Source organism: Blennius ocellaris (assembly GCF_963422515.1).
Source record: "Blennius ocellaris genome assembly, chromosome: 4".
Classification (NCBI taxonomy): Eukaryota; Metazoa; Chordata; class Actinopteri; order Blenniiformes; family Blenniidae; genus Blennius; species Blennius ocellaris.
The window spans coordinates 9,336,472-9,352,112 of record NC_137653.1 but is presented as its reverse complement, the minus strand read 5'-3'; the positions used below and the strand labels follow the sequence as shown (position 1 = coordinate 9,352,112).

The 15,641-nt window shown below is 37.8% G+C and overlaps 1 protein-coding gene across 1 annotated transcript in view; it reads right to left on the bottom strand.

Moving 5' to 3' along the window:
* Nucleotides 1–11,954: 11,954 nt before the first annotated feature.
* The window catches only part of snta1 (syntrophin, alpha 1), a 35,858-nt gene continuing 32,171 nt past the window's right edge, over nt 11,955–15,641 (bottom strand). Inside the window, exons 7-8 of the mRNA XM_080494604.1 lie at nt 15,020–15,207; nt 11,955–14,536 (exon numbers count right to left, since the gene is read on the bottom strand). Coding sequence (XP_080350730.1) covers nt 14,444–14,536; nt 15,020–15,207 — 281 coding nt within the window. The 3' untranslated portion in view covers nt 11,955–14,443. The remainder of the gene's footprint in view (nt 14,537–15,019; nt 15,208–15,641) is intronic.

Genomic DNA, 15,641 nt, shown 5'->3' with positions numbered 1-15,641 from the left:
TTACCAGAGTGGTCCAACATCATCAAGAGCATTTAAATCGAGTGAGAAATAAAATAGGCTGTTAATTTGTGAAAGATGTTGATGAATTGCTAAAAATCCATGAACATTAAAATAACCAACCTTGATCTTTCTTCAAAACAAAGTCAGAAACACTCCTAATTCCATGTTGAACCGGATTTCTGTATGAATCCATTCATCCAAGTGAAAAGTCAATTTGTTTGTAAGGAAGTTGCTAAAGTTTTAAAGTTCCTGTGCTTTTTGAATATAGAATACAATGTCGTGCAGAGCCAGCAAGCTGCAGCTAATCAATGACATTTTCCTCTGTGTTGCTTTATCTTTGTAAAAAAAAAAAAAAAAAAGTCATGTTTTTGGCATTTTCAAAGTGAAAGAAGACAAAAAAGAATTTCGCTTGAGTGTGAGCTCAAAGCACGTTAAAGTGAGGACAAACCAGATTGTCTTGTTCAGTCACTGTGAGTGCCATTGTGTCTGACACATGGCATGTCATGCTCAAGTAGTTTTCCTCTTTCACCAATTACAGTGTTTATGTACCTGCAGAAAGCAGAATGCTTTGTGCATGATTGCAATTTTCATATTTCAAACCCAATCTATTGTTCTATCTCCAAACCCCCTCACTTTCTATTTACGTCTGTGACAAACTTCTTTTTTTTTTCCTTCCCCAGGGACATTTATTTTTGTCAGGTGTATCTGCATTCATTAGATTCAAACGCAAGAATGTTTTCTCCCCTTCTTCTTTTTTTTTTTTTCCCTTTACCTTAGTGTTATTCCTCCTTGTGTCTCTTGCTGGTAATGATACTTTCTATCACTCTAAAGTGTTTTCAATCAGTCCCCCCGGTTTTAAAGAAATTGACTTAAAAAGGCTTGGCACGGGGAAAATATGTGGATGGAATTTTAACCGAGGATTCAATTCAAGAAATCAACCTGAACTAAATCATTCACAAAGAGTGTTGGATGCTGCCTCTGATGAAGGCCACACCAAGGTGAAGAACTTGCAGGCTATTATAAAGGTTTTCTGAGAGGCGCATTTAACTTCGCTTTTTTTTTTTTCTCTCTAAATGTTTGTCATCTACTCTTTAGATCGTGTCGGTGCAGAAGGTGAGGTTGTGCTGGAATAATATTTTTAATTGTACGCTACCTTGGCGAGGAGATGGGCACCAGCTGCTGAGGCTCCAGAGCGCCACCTGGAGAGGAGAAAGGTCAAACGTTCATGTGCAGCATGGACTGGATTGGGGAGGAGTATTTTAGACACTTCGGACTATTTTGTAGTGGGTTTCTGAGCTCAGGCAGCAAAATTAACCTCAGACGTGTCTCGTAAAAAAAAAAAAAGAGGAACTCACCAACTCATTAAAGTAAAAAATGAAGAAATGAATCCATTTGAAAATGCTAAAGGTTTATCTTGGATAAAACAATACATATCACACATGTCATTTGGAAATGTTGTATATTCTATAATTTCTACATTTCAAGTTGATATTTTACCACCTTCCCTGGAATTATTCTTTTAAAGTGAACAGCAAGTTTCTCACAAGCACTTGATTTGTTACATCAGTTTCTTTTAAACGTTGCTAGTTATGGTAGGAAACAACTAGTTACCACAGTAACTGTTACTTTAGTTCACTTCCTGTCTTTATAATGTGGAACAATGTGTCAGTGACTATTAAGTTGAGCAATAATTAAAAAGGGATTATGTGCGAATGAAATATAACCAGAACTTTCCTTAGTGATTTTGAATACATCCACATTTCCCTATAACAGCTTTTTCTCCGCTCAGTACTTGTAAACAGTTTGTCTTAAACTGTTTTTTTCTCTTTAAAAGGTACACATTTGAACTTTCTTTCAGCTCCACAAAGCTCCACGAAACACACCAACTCTTTTTTTTTTAGTATAGTACACTACTTTAAATAGATGGCTTGTAAAAAATGCCCAATAATTTGGATGTTGTAGATTTTTCTACAACACTACAACACTGTCGCTGATGTTGTGGACTGACATTAGATTCCCGCCTACACGTTTTCAAATATTAAACGTATGTATCGGGGCTCTGACAGTGGTGCAACCTTTTGAAAACCCATCTTGATGTGAACAGAGATAAACTTTTCTGAAACGCTGCTATTGCACCAGAGTAGTAGTAAACTGTTCTTCTGCACATGCGTGAATACATGGACAAGAACAACAATGGCGGCCTTCAGGGTGTCATGACTCCTGGGAATCACCCGTAATAATCCTGCTTGACACATATTTTTTTTCTGATCTTGTCAATGTGGTTTCATTCCAAAAACAAACTACATCACTCACCAACATGAAACCTACAGATCTCAGCGTTCCTGCTATTTCCGGACATGGCTTTCAAAATGCTTCCATTTAAATGCAAAATGTTTCTGAGGCAAAAATGATGCGTTTTTACTGAAAATATTGTCGTGTATACTGGTACCGAGTTAATTAAGGATAACTGATACTCTCCTCTTCAAAACATAAGTCCGGTCAAATAGTAACCATTAAGACAGCAGCTTCAGCTAATACTAAAGCTAATAGTGCGCCCACTTTGGAGGATAGACAACGACAGCAGCTCAGCAGATGAACTTGTGCAAGGTGGTAATAAACATACGTGTTGCAACAGTACAGTATTTGTTGAGAACATAGCTCCTGAATGACACTCCTGTCATCTAGTGAGTGGCATTTCTGAGGAAAAAAAAGCAGGTTTTCTGCATTATCCTGTAGTTTCTCGCCTTCTTCAAAACACTTCAATGTGACTCATCTTAAAACAATCCCGAGGACAAGGACATAATGTAGACATGAAGACATTTTTACAAAACAGATAACCGTTTTTTTCATAACCTCCCAAAATCAAAAAAACAGATGGATTTTCTTTGTCTCTGTCTCTGCAATGGTTACATGACTGTGGCAATATATGTATTTTTTTTTCCTTTAATAAACAGGTGAGATACAAATATGTCAAAGGCACAGGCCCTAACTCACTAATCTGGACGGCTGTGTCAACATGCACGATAAATTCATATTAGAGACACTGCAATTTAATCAGTCATTAGTAACTTTAATTGCATTTGTTAACCATGAGGCAGTAATGACTTAAATCCTGTTTTCTTCTCACACCCACATGCATGCAGCTCGCGGCCTCTCCTTTCTCTGCTCGTCAGCCTCAGATAATAAACACGGGAGAACATTCTGGAGAAGGCACTTTTGAATACATTTCTTTTGAAAAATGGATTATCAAATTAATGGAAACTGCTCAATAACTGCTGCAGTGAGGAACGCTTCCCACCTAATTGAATTAGGGTTTTCATTTCTGTGATTTCTGTTTGTTTTTGGCAGCTGCCATCTGTTTGCCTGGGACCAGCTCTATTAATAAGCTATTCAGATTGAGATGGGGCTTTATTCCAGCAACTGTTTCTCACCTCTCTCTCTCTCTCTCTCTCTCTCTCTCTCTCTCTCCCCCCCTCTTCTCACTTCCTCGCTCACTCAAATGATTGTCATGGAAATCATCAGAGGTGCCAAGCCCGAGACAAAAGAAAGAGCTTTAACATACACCTGAGCCAAAAAGAACAGAACTGTAGTCTAATTACGATGGGAACAATTAAGACTGTGCATATTTATTGACAGGGGACTTCACACAGGAGCATATGTTCATGAATAGCAAAAAAAAAAAAAAAAAAAAACGAAGGCAGAGTGGAGGGTGGAGGCAGTGTTGGATCTGAATGTCTATATGGTGATGTTGCTGTGGGGAAAAAAAGTGATTTAACACTCAGACTTTTTTCCCTCCCTAATTTTCTTATCAGCTGTTATATATGAGACACTCATTCCCCACATGTTTTCTTTTAACACCTTTCTAAAAGCAATGTGGTTATTTCCCACTGTCTCCAACGAAAGAGAAAGCTTAATTGTCACTAACCACAATTAAACCCTTATGCGCTCCGTCTTTCATTCCCTCACTTGGTCTTTATTTCTTCTCGCTCTCCTGTTGACAGCTACAGTCTCCCTTTCAATGCTTCAAGAACAAGGAAGTCCAATCTGGCTTTTTACTCAGTATTCTGATCACACACCTCTCTCCTCCAGTAATACAAGTCTACTTTAAAATTCATAACTACATTTGGAAAGAATAAAAGGGTGCCCTGATGGAATATTTCCAAGGAGCTTACTTGAGCGAAAATACAATTCGCTTTGGCATATTTAATAACCCTAACCTGGTCTTTAAGACATACAGTAGTAATAACAATATAAAAAAAAAAGAAAATACTGGTGACTGGTGGGGAAAAAAAGGGGAATTCAAGCTACGCCTTAGCATGAAATGAGTACCTGTAATTCCTGCCTCTAGGAGGAGGATGAGAGGATGGAGAGAATGGATGGAAGAAATGAAGGAGACAAGAGATGGGTGAGACTCTTTGTCAAAGTTAGAAAGAGTCAGCTCAGCTCGACTCTCATTTTCTGCTCTTCTTTGCCTCTCTCCTTCTGCCTGGGAGGCAGTTTGAATTGAATCAAACAACCTAGATTGATTAAGCTCGGATGAATGACTTTCCAATGACACAGGATTCAGCGTCAGCCTCACCCCCATCCCTCTGTACATATTTGACATGGTTATTGGGGAGTTGATGTGCGAGTGATTGCACAGTTGCTTCCTCTGGATTCTGTGCAAGGTTACAAACCTTCTGGCTGCACTAACTGTCGCCGCCATTGTTCGGTTCTTTGAAAGTCCCATTTGATTCCTGTTGAATCCTGCTTTGAGTCGCATGCCTCTCAGGAAGAAAAAAAAAAAAAACACACACAATGAATGACTGTGAGAAAATAGATAACATGTTCTTCCAATTGCAATATGAATTGCTCTGCTTGAGCTTTAGTATTAATCTCTTGTCCTCCTTCCTCTCACTAGTTCTTTTGTGTTTAAGGGGATGGGGGGGGGGGGGGGGGGGGGGGGGTGTATTGAATATTGTGGGATGTCCTGTCTACCCCCCCAATATGAACACACACACCCCCCTATCTGAACTCCAGCTCCTTCTTTGTGGCTCTTCATTAGCATGGAGAGACAGAGACCCCTACTGCCTCTCAGAGTGTACTAGAAGCCGTCACAGCTGACTTCATGTCTGAGCCTGCACGACTCTACTGCCACCTGCCTGCGGTGGATGTCATGCAAATGGAGCCTGCGCTTCAGCAACAACATGTATTGTTGCTGCAACACATGTATGATTTCTAAATATCACAAAACCACACACACAAACAAACACACACAAATCACACAGATTCTAAGATTTTTTTTAAAAAACAAAACCTCCTGTAATGCCAAAACTCTCACACCGTTTTACAGTTTTGATAACATTTGAGAGTAGAGTAGAGTAGAGAGCTTTATTCCTCCCAAGGGGGAAACACAAACTTACAACAGCTCAAGGTAAAAAGGTGCAGAAATTATCAAATTAAGGAATTAAAGTATGTAAACATATGTAAATATCTAAACAACGGAATGTAAAAATGATGTTATAAAGAGGATTTGCTGTGTTCAACACTATTATACAGTATTCATCCATTTTCAACACTGCCAAGATGGTTAAAGCTGACCTGCCCTGACACATGGTGCAGAGAGAGAGAAAGAACTTCCTCCTTTTCCCCAAGATGGGCATATGGATGCCAAGACAGCCCAGCTCACACAGACACAGCAGATTCTGAATGCAGCTCCTATGATCCAATATTCAAATGGATGAAAATCAAAGAAAAGTTGAATTTGGGGCAATAAACTTTGAATACAATGTTTTTGGACCAACAGGACCCAAGTGAAAGTGTTGAAAACCTGTATTATATGACCCCATTAGGCAGATGATGATTAGGTTTATGTGTTCATATTCTTCTAAATAATAACTTTCAAAATGCATTCATATTTTCTGAGTTGAAGCACAGTCACTTCACAGCAGAGATGATTGTGTGGTCATTCAAGTTCTTTTTGTGGGCTACAAGCTGCTGTAGACCTGGCCTGGAGGAAGCGGGTAACTAATGTAAATAACTCAATGAGAACCTGATTAAACAGTCAGGGTCCTCAAAACAACATTGCTGAAAATAATGATTCTAAAGAAGTCTCAGCTGAACAATAAAATACAAAAAAAAAAAAATCGTTTCAGAAGTGGTTTGTACATCAGCCAGATCAGTCAATGTTAAGGTGAAGTTGGAGCGGGGATTGAGGGAAACTCTGATTGAACATTAAAGTGTAAAACATGAAGCCAAATGGACAAACTGGACCTGAGCCCAATCACAGACCCACTCCCATGGCTTTCAGTTTCATAATAGCTGCACAATATTGCTAAAAATGACAACAGTTTCAAAAGTGACAAAAAAATGTATTCCATTTCTATTGATATAATGGATTGAAAATTGTTTTAAAAAATGTAGAAGCTCACATAGCTCTTAATTTTACTGCGACCATGAAGTATTTAGGACATTAGCCCAGGAGTCTAACAGGAAGTGGAAAAAAGGTTCAGCTATGAAACATTTAATTGACGATGATGAACAGCATGGATGTTCATCTTTTTAAAACTGGTTTATTAGAGACTGGCGAGCGAGAAATTGCAATACAGGGTGGAATGAATATAGACAGTTTCCCTGGAAAGAGAGACAGTTTTGTCTCAAAATCTAAATTTTATGGTCTTTATCATCATACAATAAAATCTAAAGTACCATCTGGTCAGTGCATCATACAGACAGTAAATAGAAAACTAGTGAAAACTGTAAAGCTTTTAAAAACAGATGAAACATTTTAGCATTCCATCTCATTTATGCTGACAAATTTGTTTTTGCCTCTCCTCGTACAAGCAAATTAGAGGACAGGAACCCATTTAAAGAGCACCCAAGATTGTTTTTAAACTATAAAAAGCTCTTTATTATAATAAATGATCTAAAATGAATTTCTTGTGGATATCTGTAAGAGCTTATAAAATGCTTTTGACAAACATCATTCACAATCCAGTCCCACGGTCTAACATTGTTTCATCCAACAAAGGTTTTAAAGCATGTTCCCAGTTTGTCTGTTATCACTTGTTTCATGAGTAGTATTGTTTCATATTTTTAAATCAGCCAAAGAAAATCTATTGCTGTATGTGAGAAGCTTAAATTAAAATTGACGCTGGGATGCTTTGTCATCTAAAACTCGAAAAATTCAACACAATTGTCAGCTTTTTCAGCGTGCTCAAACTGTTATTACATGTCTTGTTTAAATGAAGGGCAAGAGAAAGTGCACGGTTATTTGGAAGAAAACATTCTCAAAGCACAAAGACATTGACATCGGCTGGTTTAGTTATCACAATACTCACATCATGCAACATTGATGCATTTGTCGTGTTTACCTGATATTGTGTATCCTAAATCATTTGACGTTTTAATTTTAGCTGTTATCAGCTTTGGCTCATTGAATGACATCATCATTGCAGCTGATCCACAATTATTTCACCAAACTGAAATAGATTATAAAAAGATAACTGAAATATCATATATATATCTATATAAGATTTAAAAACACAGGTTGAATATAAAAAGACATTCTCCATAACTGTACTTTGGGAACTTTGGGATTTTGTTGCTTATTGGGAAATTGGTGAAACCTTTCAAAGGCCCTTTATATTATGGATCCGTGTTTTAAGGAGCTTGGTTCTGTTTTATGTCGAGTACTTCTCCATGTGAGGAATGTGCTTTTGTAAAAAAAAAAAAAAAAAAAAAATCCATACAAAGAGCTGAATGCTTGACTGGTGAAGAGTTTTACTCATTTCCTTTAGAGACAGACTCTTATTGTGTAATAGTGTTTGCTCCCCGGGCTTCAACATCACAGAAAGGACGGCAGAGTGTATTGTATCCAGTGTAACATTTTCTCTTCGCCTCTTCTTTCCTAACATCCCATTTTCTGACTATATACCCCCCTCCCCTCTTTCCTCGACACCCCAAAGTGCCCTTCCATTTTTTGCTAATCAAAATATATTCACACAATCTCCTCCTCCTCTCCTGCAGGATCCGAGGGGCTGATTGGCAATTTCAGCAGCAAAACCACAGTTCAGTGGGAGAGACGGACGGACACAGCCAAACTCAAAGCTCCTTGACGTTGCCATGGAAACACCTCAACAAGAGGGGGTGAGAGACGATATGATCAGATGTGAACGCTCTACACACCTCGCGGTTTGTTGTTGCTACACCGCTCCTCTGCTCATATTCAATGTTCATGCACTCGCTTGCAAATCCACACGTGTGTCTAAAAAGGGGACACACACACACACACACACACAAACACACACTTTATATAGTAACACGCAGCATCTGCGCTTCACTGATAACACTGCATCATCGCCGTAAAAGCATAAGAGAACAGACTGTATGCTCGCGCCTTGTACAATGGCCAGCTGCAGACCTAACTGTCTCCATCACACACACACACACACACACACACACACACACATCCTGCTGACTTAAGCATCTCATCATCATCATCATCTCCGCTCTCCCCTTTCTGCAGATATGTCCGGTCTTAATAAAACTGTCAGACCACCGGCTGGGGCTGTTAAATAAAGACAGCATGAGGGCTGGATCGGCAGTGTGAAGCCGCTCCCTGGAACACTCCGTTAAACACCGCCAAGCTGAATATGAAGTGCGTTAAGACGGACTTAAAGGATTTGGGTTGAAGAAGCTGTTTAGAGAAGCAGATGCTGTGGATAAGACTGAGGATGCAACATTAACCCTCAACTCATGTCGAAGGCCAACTTGACCTTTTTCATTTTCCAAAACTGCAGGACGAAACCCGTTTAAGCCACTTTTGATGCATAGAAGCCTTTTCAAAAAGTTGACCATTTAATTCTATTCGGTTCAATTTGACCTACTACAGGGAAACAATGCAGTACAACAGGGCTGAGCAACGTATTTATTGAAAATACCTGTCTTTTATTTTGTGTCATTAACTCAAAATTCACATATTATATGTTTTCATTATAAATGCATTGATAATTGTATTGAATATTACTAATATTGTATTATAAGTTTAAAAAGTCACTTTGTCAGCTGTAGAGTGTAAAAAATATGCATATATGGGAAATGTATCATGAATGATCAGACATGTTAAACTCGATATGCAAGTTATATATGTATTCATAGTGAGTATGTCTGTCTTGATAGCTTTGTGTACATTTGATAAAAAAGATAGATAGATAGATAGATAGATAGATAGATAGATAGATAGATAGATAGATAGATACATTTAGTATAACTAAATTAATTTCCTTTTTGTATGTATCTGTATTGTGTGTACATTTTCACATGTCTGGATTGAGTAAATTGAACTAATAAACTCCAAAACAAATTTCTTGTAAAATGAGTTTAACATAATTTACAAGCCTGATATTAAAAACTTTGACACAATGTGGGAATGAAAACAGGGTGAGATGATTCAAGAATGATGATGCAAAATAACAGTTTTACATCATCCGATATGGAGTCAGATTCCAACCAAAGGGAATAAATACACAGAGATGATTTTGACAGATTTGGGGGATATTTGTATGAACACATGTCCTCAAAAAACAAAAGAAAAACGCACACATAAGTTAGTCTCATAAAGTAGGAAAACAATCTATAAGTATAAAGCAACTCACATATCTATTCTTTGATTAACACAAATACAGATGCTTACCAGTTATCTCACAGCCCAGAATTCAGTGATTTAATTGGAAAACCAGGTTGGAGTGCTCCAGTTCATCACAACAGGGATGCTTCCAATAAAGCTGTTCTTCAGTTTGTTCCCTCTGATCCTGAATAAATCCATCACAAGAATATTTCATTCACAACATCAGTGAAACGTCATGTACACAGTTAACACTGTAGCAGAGCTGGAAAGTTGCTAGTTGGTAAATTCCCACTTAAGTATTCATGTAACAAGACGTTTCTAAGACGTTATTTTTTATTACCACTTCCCAGTTAGTCAAGCGTTTCTTGCTGCATTTATCTGTGAATGTGTGGTCCTTTTGTAGGGTGTTAAAGTCTGTGGTTTTCCTACTTTACTGGATTGTTGTGGGACAGATTGGGATTTTTGCAGGCCTATTTTGTGATTTACATTGATGAAATCTATCTATAAAGATCCGGACGTGGTCCATTGGTATGAGCTCTCACCCTGAGCATCTCACCAAAGCCCAGTCAAACAATACCAGCACTATAATACAGTTCTGTTTGACAAATAAATATGAAGAAAAAAAAAATTATACTCTTTGAATATCCATCTTCAACAGCCAAATCTCACTCGGGTACATTTTCAATAATATATTGTATGTAATTGTTGAAGGACTATTTTTGGAACTTTATGTAAAGAAAGTGATGACACTATTATTCAGTAATTATTATAAATGATCCTGGTTTGGTATAGGTATATTTTGAATTCTGGCAGTGAGATGTTTTTTGTTTCTCTTTCACATCTGGCAACAATCAGATCTCTTCATATGGAGATAAACATGAAACTTGACGGGAAAATAGCTTGGATTGTGCTTCATGAATGTATCTCAAATATAGAAAAAGAATACATCGAAACAACTGAAATATCTCGAGATCGTATCTTGAATATCATTTCTTAAAAAATCCTCCAATACTATTTTTTTCTTTTACTTGAAGCTCCATATAAACCCCAAGAAGGATTCTGATTCACTAAAATCAATCCTTACCTTCAATTACTTCCTTTTTGGGAGTAAAAATGTTGTTCGACTCTCTAAACGTGGCGAAACAAGCCACGAGACTGTCCGATAACTTCCTGAGTTTTTAATTGCGCTTCACTTCGTTTCGACCACTGAACACACAACAGGTGTAACAGCGCCACAATCACCTTTAATCCACTCTCAGGATGAAAGGTGATTGGCTGAGAGGAATGGCGACACCTGATTGGCGACAAGATTACGCGTTCAGACCTGATTTTTTATTTTTATTTTTTTAAGAAAAACATTGGACAAAGGAGCAATAAATAAAGTGTGACTATAGAATTAATTTTAATCCAACACAAAGCTTTTCAACTTTAATGGGAAAAATATAAAAAAATAAAATCTAGACAAAATATTGAATGTTTGGATATGTGTATCAGTTGTATTAGTTAGTATAAGTTTGAATTACACCTAAACGCGTTATATCATGCCTCTATAATTACAATATGAAATATGCTTAGGTTTGAAGGAAATCTGGATTTCAACCAGATTTTACTATTTGATTTCACCTCTGTATTCTATACCAATATTCTATTGTATGTATTTCGAAGTGAATCCTTCACTGTGTTTAGTTTTTTGTAATAATAGAGATCAGATTATATTCCCTTGAATAAAATGTATCAAACCAACTTATCTGGATTCCATCCTTCCATCCTCTGTTCAGGTTTATCCTGTGAGAACATTAACCACTGCACCATGGTGTGGCCCACCCATCTGGAATTGTGGCTATAAATAATAAATATGTAAACAAAGACATTTTCAGCTCTTTTCTTTTTTTTTTTTTTAGCTCATGAAGCATTCAATAGATCAATTTAGCTTGGGAAGACTGTTTTCTTTTCACCACAGATGAAAGTATAGCTAAACTCATCTGGCTGCCAAAGAATTCGAACACGGACTAGTGTTATAAATCATTTTGACCATGATAACTCAGTTTAAAATTTGGTGGGCAAATGTTATATTTCTTTTGTTTTTGTGTGTGTATTAGAACATTTTAGGGCTATAAAACCATAACAATGTGCTGCAAGATCAAAAAATGGCTATCACCAATAAGGAAAAAGCAAAAACCTTTGTGGACAACCAAGTGTGAAACTACAGCAGCATTAAACATGACTTGCAATTTCCAGATTAACATCAAAAGGAGGACAGAAACGTGTTCACAAAACAGACAGCATATTTTATAGCAAATACTAAACGTGATAAGACGAGAGAGAAAATAATCAAGCCCATGCCAAATAAAGAATAAAAGTTAACAAAGTTTATTACATGTTTATATACAAACAACCCTGCAAGGCACACCTTTGTTTAAATAAGAATATACAATACATTTTATTGTTGGAAGCAAACTTTTTTTTTTTTTTTAGTTTTGAAATATATATTAATACAAGTCTGTTTAGTGTCGGAGAGAGGAGAAAAAAAAAAGGCCCCAAATCTGAAATGTTTCATCGATACAAACAATAAAGAAATATATGATCAAACATTTTGTGATGTAAACACCTTCGAACTAACAAATTGTGTTAAATGTTGGACAAATTGTGTAAAAAAAACCCCAAAAGAACAAAAACAAAAAATTGTCTTGGATCCTTTTTGTACACACTTGTACAGTTAAGGTTTAATTCGAGCAACATAAAGCATCATTTGCTGAGCAGCAAAATTATTGTGGCTGCGAGTGGCAATCACACAAAATCTGAGTTTGAAAACAAACAATTGCTTCTGTCGCAGGTCGGAAGATGTTAAGAGCAGCTTGTCAACTACATAAATGTACATGATTAAGCAAACTATGGTAAATTACCTGACATATCAGCACCGATTAGCCTCTTAAAGTCTTTACCGAGCACCACATCATCTCAATGCGTCTCCATAGCAGCTGCACGGATTCAGCTTATGGTTGAAAAGTAGATAAATAAACCCTTGAGGGAAAGGGCTACCTCTCTAGGATTCGGCTTCTGTATCCCTTTGCCCCATGCAGATGCGCCCCAAGAACACAACAAGTAAACCGATATTGCTTCATAGTCGCGGTTGAAAGACCAGCGTCAGTCCCGTTTGACCTCGCAAAGACTAAAATAACTCGGAGCGGTTTGCGAGCGTGTGGCTTCTTGCTCGGTCACGCAGCAGGCATGAAAAAGAAGAAGTGATTATGTTTTGATAGGCCGACCAAACTGTCTCAGAGGTTCAATCAGAGCCTTGTATGGAAGTTGCTCCGCACGGTGGACGGTGTTGTTACCTTCGATATCTGACAGACAGGGTCAGTTTAAGCCAGTGGTGTCGAATATAACGATGGCCAAAAACCGGCCACGTCGTGATGCCCGGTAGTGTCTGTAGTAATGTAGCAGTGAAAAGGAATTATGAAAGCCAAAATTATTCATTAAAAAAATGCTGACTTCGACTAGAAATCGCCAGCGCAACATAAAACCGTCGGCCTCATCATGGATCACAATGTTCACTTTTTTTTTTTTTTTTTTTTAATGTTTTTGCTGCTCGGGCCTGGATTGTATGTCGCTACTGAAGTAAAACGAGTTTGAAACACGTGTCTTTAAAATCACAGTAATACAAACAAGAGCTCAGATTTCTGCTTCAACTTCTCTTCTTTTCTAAAAGTACGAAGCTCGCTTCTCCTTATACTCATTAGTGGTCGTCCACACATTTTGTTTAAACCAACACGTATGAACTCGTGCACGAGCCAAGGTCCAGGATGTTTGTACAATAGATAGTCATTTTCCTCTTTACAAATCCAGATGGATTTGATATTTCAAGGTGTAAATAGCTGCATGGTGTTGCTTTATATTTGATGTGAAAACAGAAACATAAAAAAGAACTGTGGTTTTTAATCAATGAACGATGACAAACTGTTGCTGCCGCTGCAGAAGTATGAAGACTGATAAGTGAGGACTGTTACAAAAAAAGCTGAAATAACAGCCACTAGAATTCAAGGAAGGTGAATATTTGTTAGCATTTCTTTGTGAATTCCTGTTAATCCAAAACAAATGTTAATGCATTATTATTTTTTTTGCATGGTTAAATTGGCAACAGTGAAGGGGGGAAAAAAAAAAAGTCCTTCAGCTGCAGAGAACTCTTTTCAAGTCTGTGAATTTATATAATAAAAATACTCAGTTACTTCCACATGAACAGCATCTGACTGTTTAGTCCAGACTATACGCATGTTGTGACCTTGTGTGTGATCCTATCACTCATTAGAAGCTGCTTTAATTTAAAAAAAAAAGAAAGAAAGAAAAGAAATCAACAAAGTGTTTCACATCAGTCAGGATTTTGGTGAGCTAACACAATGGAGACTGGAGGATGAAGGGACCCTTGTGAAAAAGGCATGTCGGTACTCATGGAATAAAAATAAACTACACAAGGGTCCAAAACAATAATACACGTTTGGGACTTCAAGCTTGCAGATGTTTAGATACAGACTCTCCTACTCAAACAGTTTGCCATCATAAAGTGTCGTGACCTGTTGTTACGTAGACGTACGAGGCTTCTCACGACTACCACTTCAACAAATGATGTCCATCATTGTTGTAGTTTCTCCGTCCCTCTTGCTTGAAGAAAAACAACAAAAAAACAAAAACAGGAGGTGTCTGAAATTTGTGAGAACTAGCCGAGGGAGGCGGGAAAACAGCGTCGTTTCCTGGGCATCGCCGTTACGAGTTTCCAAATCTTCCGGGGTCGTATGCTTTATTCAATATTCCTACTGTGACATTCAGGGTGGCTGGTTGGCATCATGCCAGGAGGCCCAGCCGCTTGACTTTTGCAGACAGGAAAGAGTGGATGATGAAGACTATGGTTTTAGGACAACAGTGGAGGTCCAGGTGCTGAGAAGAGAAAAGAGGGGAAAAGAGAATGTCAGAGTGGGAACAAAAATGAACATGTTTATAGTACATATTGATCAATTTTACTGTATGAATACATTCTAAAAGACGAACTGGTTAATAGTCAGTCCACACAGTGGTTTCGTGGTTCACTTCCTTATCATAACAGAGGTCTTCTTTTGGAGTTTGCATGTTCATCATCTGCATGCACAAGAGTTCTCCGGGTGTGTGCGCTGCCTGAAAATCACTTGTTGAATCTGCATTTCTGAACCAAACTGCTGGTGATTTTTTTAACATTAACTTAATATTGATATGAAGTTGTTGATTTTTATTCCATTTCAGTGGAGTCCAACTTTGTCAGGACAAGTGAGACAAATCTAAATATGGAACAAGCCTCAGAAAACACCACCATTGTGTGAAAAGACTCTTCAGGCTTGTTGTTATTTCGACATAAATAATACAACTGACTTTTAATTCACAACTTACGATCTCAGCCTCGGGGCCTCCGAAGTCGAGGAACATCATCCGCACGCCGTCGTCCGAAGACATTCGGAGTCGCTCAAACGGCTGCTGGAGGAGGACGCTTTTCCTCACACCCATTTCTTCTGTGAATAGTGTGAAACCCTCGTCGATGTGAACTCCCAGGGTACACTCTTTCCCGTTCCAGCTGCAGGCTGAAAACGAAAAGAAAAAGAAAAAAAAAAAGGTGTTTTGCGGAGAAGCTGGAACAAGTGAGAGTAATGCTGTGATTTATCAGTGCCAAACTGGAATCATCTCCATTTCTCATTTTCCAATGTTGTTGTGCTTCAGTTGAATACACACTCACTGGTCACTTCATTCAGTACACTTCTACAATGTAATGTAATTGAAGCCTCTCCACTAACATGCAGAAGCCGTCACCGACATTACAAACTTCAACCTTAACAAACGATTATATACCATCTTCCTGTTGATTTCAGCGAAGATGAAACATTAGAACCTTTGTAAAGCTGTTTCACTGTGCATCACAATAGTGAAGATATCACGGGTCAAGGCTGTATCCTGTGAATGACACTGAAATGGATTGAAAAATAAATAAAGACAAAAATATCAACTCAAAATATTTTTT